The 8503-nt window shown below is 33.2% G+C and overlaps 1 protein-coding gene across 1 annotated transcript; it reads left to right on the top strand.

The window, feature by feature from the left end:
- The first annotated feature begins 4386 nt into the window (after positions 1-4386).
- Positions 4387-8186, top strand: LOC108330884 (CRAL-TRIO domain-containing protein C3H8.02). The gene is made up of 6 exons (XM_017565478.2): positions 4387-4585; positions 4738-4890; positions 5408-5554; positions 6167-6319; positions 6467-6589; positions 7719-8186. The coding sequence occupies exons 1-6, from the start codon at positions 4466-4468 to the stop codon at positions 7794-7796; spliced, it is 774 nt and encodes a 257-aa protein (XP_017420967.1). The 5' UTR covers positions 4387-4465; the 3' UTR covers positions 7797-8186.
- Positions 8187-8503: the final 317 nt, after the last annotated feature.

Here is an 8503-nt window from a genome sequence, read left to right as displayed (position 1 = left end):
TAAACTTTAACCGTAAACGCTAAACCATGATCGAAACTCTAACCCTAACCCTAATCCTAAAATTTAAACCATGAACACTAACCCCTAAACCCTAAACTCTAAACCCTAACTCTAAACCTTTAGCCCTAAATCATACACGCTAAACTCTAACCCTACCCATAAACCCTAAACTGCAAACCTGAAAACTAAACCCTAACCATAAATCCTAAACTCTAACCCAAACCCTGATCCTAAACCCTAACACTTGATCTTAACTTTAACCTTAACCCTAAACCTTAAACCATAAACCCTAAACCCTCAATTATAAGCCCTAAATCCTAAACCTTAAACTCTAACCTTAACCGTAACTGTAATCGTAACTCTAATCCCTAACCCTAACCTTAAACCCTAACTTTAAACCCTAAATACTAAACATTAAACCCTAACTCTAAACGCTAACCCTAACACTAACCATAGCCCTAACCCTAACCCTAAACCTTAACCATAACCCTAACCCTAAACCATAACGTTAAACCCTAACATTAATCCTAACCCTAACCTTAACCCTTACCCTAAACCTTAACTTTAAACACTAAACCCTAACCCAAACCCTAACTGTTAACCGTAAATGCTAAACCCTAAATCATAAATCTTAAACCCTAACCCTAAGCCTAACCTTAATCGTAAACTTAATCCTAAACACTAACACTAATCATAAGCCCTAACCCTAAATTATAGTCATAACCCTAAACTATAATCGTAAACCCTAAACTATAGTCATAACCCTAAACTCATGAAACCTTGGGGGAACAACTTTTGGAACATTTCTTTATATAGTGTTTTCTTGGAAAGTGTTTTTTTATGTTATTAATGTGATTGATTATTAAAATAATTAAAAGTATAGAGTTTATTTGAGAACAGACACTGAAAGCATTGGTTTGTTACGCTGAAAATTGTGGTTCAGTGTCTTTTAGTTAATGTTATGTTAAAAATAATATATATATATATATATATATATAAAGAAAAGAATAAATTATCTAGTAGTTTTCAACTAGTAGAAATATTTTGGTGGTGTTTAAAGATAATTTTAGGTTTTATTTTAAAGCTTTTAATTAAAGTCTATTATCCGGGTAAATGAGTCATGTAATGAGTTGTCTTTATATTTTCGAGTTGTCAAATATGGTTGTTTAATGATTGAAATGAAGATGTTGGTTTGATTCTTGTGCAACTACAAATTGCATTATTTATAATTTTTCTATGGGACATTTTTTTGATAAATCCAATTTTCGACACCGAAAATTTTTGTACACAGGGAGAACGAAAGATCCAAGAAAAATACTTATGATTTATGGGTGAGATGTAAAGTGAGTAGTTTTGCTGTATAAAAAAATAATACATTATGTTTAAGTATATGTATAACCTAATTGGTAAGAACTTTTCTTGGGTTATATTATCTTCGTAAATTATTTGTTTAATTGTTTTAATAATTTACTAGTATATGAAAATGTATGGTGTATAATTTATATTTATATGTTGCATGTATTTATCAATGAAATGTGAATAGCATAGTGGTTAAGGTTTTAGGATTGTGTATCTATATTGGATGTTTATTTTAATCTGCTGCTTTGGTCATGAGTGGGAGTTGTGGCTATTAAGTGAATTAAAAAGAAAAAAAAAAAAGAAACAATGTGGATGTTGGGAAGGAGCGTATAAGAGGGAATGGAAAGGAAACGTGCTTATCATTTTTTTCGGCTTCATTTTCGGTCAGTTTTAAGTGCAGTTTTCTTTTAAAAAATAAGTTTCATTATAATAGGAGGATATTTTTGGTGGTTGGGGAGGATGAAAAGAGATTTTTGGAATAGGGGAATAAAGGTGAGGGCAACAGAGGTGAGTTTTTTTTAAAACATAAACACAAAAACCTTACGTGAACTGAGAGACCGAGAGAGGTTGGACTGTTTGAAGAGAAGAAGAGGAACTTCTAGCTAGTAGCTTTGGCCAAGGTATGGGAAGCTACCTTAGTTATTTTTCCTAGCTTTCAATATGTGTTCTGGGTTCTTGCTGTATTCCGGATTTATCCTATTATGATGTGTTGAGTGTGTTATACGTTCCAACATTTAAGGTCCAGATAGAGCCTTTAGTGTTGAAGCTAGGATCTGTTTTATTGTCTTGACTCTGCATGTTGGTTTTTAAGTTTGTATGATGCTAATTTTTGTTTTGTTTTACGTGCATATGGGTTGTTCGGGGTTGATAACAGCAGCTATGTTGTAGCCATGAGAGTTTCGTGATTTTATGCTTGGAGAGTGGCTTATGAGTAGAACCTGTGACTTTTATAGTTATATCCTTCCTTGTGGCTTTGCATCTTGTTTATAAATTGTAAAAAGAAAATGTTTTCAAGTTCTGTATAGCAAAATGAAGAAGTGTTTTGTTTTGGTTTTGGTGCATTTATTTTGAGCAGGACCCGCGGCAATTAAGGGTGGTAGTTTCTTTTGGTTTTATTATACTTTATAAATCATTTTATTGTAAAAGCATGAGTGAATAGGAAGAAAGTTATATTGGCTACGTAAAAGCATGGAAAGAATGATGCATGGACTAGTAATTTGTGAATTTGTGGGACCCGCGACATTAATGTCTAGTAAGACAGAGACTTTTTATTTGTTCAAGTGGGGCCACTTCATGAAAAGTGAAGTTGATGTTCATTTTAATATGAAGCAACGTGAATTGAGAGGAAAAAGAGGGAGGGGTGCGCTTAGAAGAAAGGAAAGAATGTGTATATTGATGGTGTTGACCTTTATTAGAAATTGGTTGGAAATGTTTTTATACGAGAATGAATAGTTACAATGATTAATTAAAATGATAAATGATTTATTATTTTTGGATTGGTATGGAATGTTATTTATTTATTTGTTTTATTTATTTTATTCCTTGAGTGGAACTCGTGAGAAATTCATATTCAATATATTGAGTTTCGAATGAACTTTAGATAATGATGAATGAATAGTGTTAGACAGAAAATGAGAATGGTTGTTGTACTATGATGAACTTTGACTGATGAGTGGAATGATTGAGTGTTGAAGTTATACTTGGGTCTGACTAATTCTTTTCACTATTGAGTTATGGTATTGTGGAGGCTCATGGTGTTATTGATCATGAATGATTAATGATGAGGTTATTTTAATAGAGGTACATGTGATGATGATTCGTAGTGACGATGTGTTTGGAGATGATGTTGATAATGATCATGGTGTATAAATGATTCTGTTAGTAGGATAGCGTTGTGGTGATTGATTTGTCATTAAGTTGTGTTTACTTTCTATGTACATATTTTATTGTTATTGGTTGTGCTATGGTAGCTTACCCATACTTGTTGTGTTTGTGGTCGTGTGTCTTGCGATGATCGTATAACTTTTGGTTATACGGGAGCAGATGTTGCAGATGCTTCATATGCATGATAGAGATGTGAGAGTGGGAAAAAGATTATTTAAAGTTTTTGTGTGATAAATGTCAAAGACAATGTAATTGGAATTACTTTATTTCATTTTTATTATACTAATTTCCATATTATATAAGTGGATTTTCATAATGGTATTATGATTTTAAAAATTTTAAATTTTACTCTTAATCGAAGTATCCCAAAAATCGGATGTTACAAAACCTAAACCAAAAACCCAAACCCTAAACTTAAACCTTGACCCTAAACCCTAACCTTATCCTCAACCACAACCTCAACTTTAACCATAACCATAACCCTAATCATAAACCCTAAACATTAACACTAAACCCTAGCTTGAATCCTAAACTCTAGCCCAAACCCTAAATCCTAGTCCAAACCATAAATTTTAACTTTAAATATAGTTAATTAATCCTCACCATAATCCTAACCCTAATCATGACATGTTTTTACTTCAATGTTAGTTAAGAAACGTAACGTAATAAAATATATAATTTTTATAATTTTATCATTTTTTATTAAATATAGTAAATTAATTTTTAATAAAATACAAAACTTAAAAAATAATATAATAGAATAAAACATATTAATTAAGGATAAAATTGATAAAAAAAACTGTATGTATTAAAATAAAATTGCTAAATTTTTTTGAAGTGAATCCACTTTATTAATAAGATTATTAAATATTACAATTAAATTAACAAGTTATAAAAAATGAAAATTTAAAATATATTTTAATTCTAAATTTTATTTGTTTGATGTGTGATATATTAAAAAAATAAAAGTTGAATAATCAATTATATAAAAACTTGTCTTATGTAAGAGATATTAAGAAGTAAATATTTGAAATTAGAAATTAATCATATATATATATATATATATGATTATAATTAAGAGTAATTTTGTTATATATAAAAATAAATAAAATGACAAAATTTATTGATAATAATATATGAAAGGAGAAGGTGTGGTATAGCCGTGGAGCAACCTAAAGCTTCACCCACCGTTAACGTAAGGAACAGCACGGAATTGATAGACATGCGTACTCTATACCCAACCGTCGCTGCTCCTCTTTCTCTTTCAAACTTTTCCCTTAGGACAAATTTCCTTGTTCGATGCAGTAATCTTCACTCGCAACCGCAACTCGACACGCGCAAGGTAACCACTTCTTTCTCAATCTTCCATCCACAGCATTTCACACTTTCTTCTCTTTAAGTGCACAATAACAGTTTGATGCTCGGTCAAATTCAAATGCATAATTTTTAGTTTAGGGCATATCTCCTCATGTTAATTAAAAAAGAATATTGCAGTTAGTTCTTTCAGTGAAGGAAAATCTTGAAAAAGAACACCATAGCCTCCCTGTTGGAAGAAATGGAAGGGATGACGAAGATATGATACTGTGGTTTCTCAAAGATCGCAAGTTTTCTGTTGAAGATGCTATTTCCAAGTTGACTAAAGCGATTGTATCCTTCTGGTCATTGTATCAATGTCCAATTTTATTCATAACGCATCACCACCGTTGTTTGAGGAGTGCGAAATAAGCGAATTTGACAAATTTTATTTTCTACTCGCATGTGTAATTTGATCTGTCCGAAAATGAGCCTTGTTGACGTGTTCAATGTGGACTGTAAACTTGGGTTTTGCTCTGATGTCTTTTGACCATGGTGTGCTTTGAGCAATTAAGGTCCAAGGTCTTTTGAGTTCGGCTAACGCTCCAGCCAGGTTGACACGCCATGGCGATGCATGTATACCTGTAAAAGACGCTCATACTTTCCGGTCATTAAGAAACCTACTGTGTCAATAAGCAATCCTTTGTCAACACCCACCAGGGTGAAATCCAAGTCCAAAGGTCACCTCGAACATGTCAATTAGATCCATTTTCGATATATCTGAACTAATCTTGTTCGTATTAATGGGATTAATTTTCTTTCAAATTTATGCCTACTACTCATCTTGTTGCTTTGCTTTCTACTCTATAAGAAATGGCGTCAAGATTTTGAGGTGTCTAAATTGACCGATGAAACTGTTAAAGATGCTGCTCAAACTGGAAAAGGATATGTACACGACTTTCTAGATATTAATGATAGACCTGTGCTTGTGGTGGTTGGATCAAAGCATATTCCTATGGTAAGAGTAGAAGTGGTAGTTGTTAGTATTTTATTCTTTATTGCTTTATATTTCTTGTTATTTTTATATTCCGTGAAATGAAACCGATTCGAGAAAATGTTAATACTGGCATGCAGAGAAAATTTGCTTTGCAGTGAAAGATATGTTTCAATTTTCTGAGGATAATAATTAAGAGTTTGACGTTGGTACTCTGATTTGCGTTTGAACACCTATTTAGTTTAGAACGCTAATGACCATAGAGACAGGGACTGATGTTGTAAATTCATTGGAATGTGGGAAATGAGTAAAACAAACACACTCCCTAACCTCAACAACTTCCCTGCCATGCTTCCCTCTTTCTGCTTCTAGAACCTCATCACTTGCAATTGATACTTCTACTCTGTATCATAGATGTTAAATTTGGGGAATTAATGTGATTGCCTAATTTGGTACAAAATTCTGGTTGTAAGTATATGCAGCTTGATGTCACTGGAATAACTGAGGTCAACTGCATTACATATTACACACTGTACTTTACTTTTTTAGTTTATGTATATACCTCAGATATAACCGGCAGCCTTGTGACCTTTGGATAACTATTTGTGACAATGTGGACAAATAATTATGTGACAGGCACTGGACCCTGTAGATGATGAGAGGCTGTGCGTTTTCTTAATTGAGAAGGCATTAAGTAAGCTTCCAACTGGGAAAGAAAAACTACTTGGAATAGTTGATCTCAGAGGCTTCAGAACAGAAAATGCTGATCTTAAATTCTTGACTTTCTTGGTAATAGTTTTTAATATCTGCCAAACATAATTCAGTTAAGAAGTCTGAATCATCATCACCTAATGTAGTTTGAACTGTAGTGCCTCACTAGAAAGAAATTGTGCAAAGAGCAGCACAACAGCTAATATATTTCTTTATTTTTGGCAGTTTGATGTATTTTATTATTACTATCCGAAGCGATTGGATCAAGTACTATTTGTGGATGCACCTTTTGTTTTTAAGCCAATTTGGCAGCTAGCCAAACCCTTGTTAAAATCATATGCTTCCCTGGTAAGTGATTCTTGTCTTAAATGCCTGTTTTTAATATGAAAAGAGTTGTTTTTCCCTTTATGTTTAAGGGCTGAGTGCTTGAGATGGCTTCAGTTTTCTGAAGGGTTACCCCGTAGTATAACCTAACCCTATGTGTTGAAACTCAAAATTTGAGGGGGAAAAAGGGAGTTATCTGGTGGAAACTGTGGGCTTGGACCAATAGGGTTTGTGGTGGACCTTACTCATTTTTGTGAATTTCTTTGGAATGTAAACTGGTTTACTGGGTCCTAAGATAAGATAAAAATTAATGTTGTTCATTGTAATTTGATCTAATATCACAGAAATAGGAGGCAATTGCCTGCTGAAGAGTAGCTATAGTGGTTGTAGCTGACCATGCGTTTCACCTTCTCAATCTGAGGTTGAGGGCTCCTGTCTTAGACCCTTCCCTTTAGGTTCAGTCAGTTCCGTGTGATTTTCGCCAGGGGTGTAGTGACAATGTGTAGGTGATTGGGTAGTGTTGCTGGATTAGAGGCCAGGAATATTGCCTCCCGAGAATAATGAGAGAAAAGAGATGAATGATACTTTCTGTTCATTCGTCATAATTCATTACGGCGGGTTATATATAAGGGAAAATAACCAAAAGCATAACAAAAAGTAAAGGAATGCAATAGCAAATGCGTAACAGAAAATAGAGGAATGTAATAACAAACATAACAATAGCCCATAGCGGATTGACACCACAGCACTGAATATCTTTGCCAGATTTGAGGAATCTTCAGTGCACATAGGTATTTGTGTTGAGGCTTGATATCCTCCTCACTAATAAACCCAACTTCAGATGTAGCTTCTGTAATGACTGGATGAATAGGTACTGGGCTGCTGCGGTTCATAGAACAATGTTCCCATCCAGGAGTTCCCTCGTTTCTTTGGGATGACGATTGTGTTACTGACTTTAGGTTGTGATTAAGTCAACTAGCTGAATGTAATTGGGCTTATGGGATGTAAGATTGTTGGCTCATATGTTTAAGTTAAACAAACCATAATGATTAATTTCAGCACTGTTTGGCGTTAGATATCAACTCTTTGTGCTGCTCCATCATCATCTTCTTCTAATTATTTCTTCTCCTGCCTTCCCCCTTTTATTTTACAGGTAAGATTTTGCTCTGCAGAAACTGTTAGGAAGGAATATTTTACAGAAGAAACTTTGCCACCAAACTTCAGAGATTGAAAATTGGATGGAATAAAAAATTGCAGCAAAAGTTGCAAACACACTCGTATTAAGCGCGTTTATCTTGGGACTTAGAAGGACCACAACAGCAACACAACATTTATTTCGTCAAAAACTTAGAAGAGCTAAAGGAAGGAATTTGATAAAAGCAGTGCTGATAAAAGCAGTGCTGATTAAGGCACCCGTAATGTTAAAAGCTTAAAAGGAGCTAAAGAAAGGAATTTAAGAAAAACAGTGCCGATATGTAGGAATATGAGACCAAAAGAAAAAAAAAATCGTTTTCAGTTAATTACTTCCGTTTTGGAATTTTGTCATATGTTCTGACTAATTTCTGTTGTACAAGCGGTACAAACTTGTGTTTTAAATGCATATTATTATTTTTTTTGGTCATTTGAATACTTCTAAATATTGGACGTAACCCGTCATACAATTGTATAATTGTTTAGTATAATATTTAGTCCTAAAGAAATAAAAGAGAGGGGAAAGACATCTAATTTAAAAGTCTGTCTTTTCCATTTTCCTGTCAATAATTTATAGATATTTTAGAGGATTTACTCGCAATACTTCTAAAATTGGCCAATTAAGAAATATCTCACTTAAATAAAATTACATTTATGCTATACTGATCAGACATTATAAAAAAAGATTCTAACAATGCATTTAAATAATATTGAATAGAAAATTGTCGAAATCATATAATATCAAGG

Source organism: Vigna angularis, chromosome 1 (genome assembly GCF_016808095.1).
Source record: "Vigna angularis cultivar LongXiaoDou No.4 chromosome 1, ASM1680809v1, whole genome shotgun sequence".
Lineage (NCBI taxonomy): Eukaryota > Viridiplantae > Streptophyta > Magnoliopsida > Fabales > Fabaceae > Vigna > Vigna angularis.
The sequence above is the reverse complement of the archived record's forward strand: the minus strand, read 5'-3'. Positions and strand labels throughout refer to the sequence as shown.

Coding starts and splice junctions, on each gene's coding strand:
- LOC108330884 (XM_017565478.2), top strand. CDS start 4,466: ATGCGTACTCTATACCCAACCGTCGCTGCTCCTCTTTCTCTTTCAAAC. Junction 6,320..6,466: donor TTAAATTCTTGACTTTCTTG/GTAATAGTTTTT, acceptor TATTTTTGGCAG/TTTGATGTATTTTATTATTA. Junction 6,590..7,718: donor TAAAATCATATGCTTCCCTG/GTAAGTGATTCT, acceptor TTTATTTTACAG/GTAAGATTTTGCTCTGCAGA.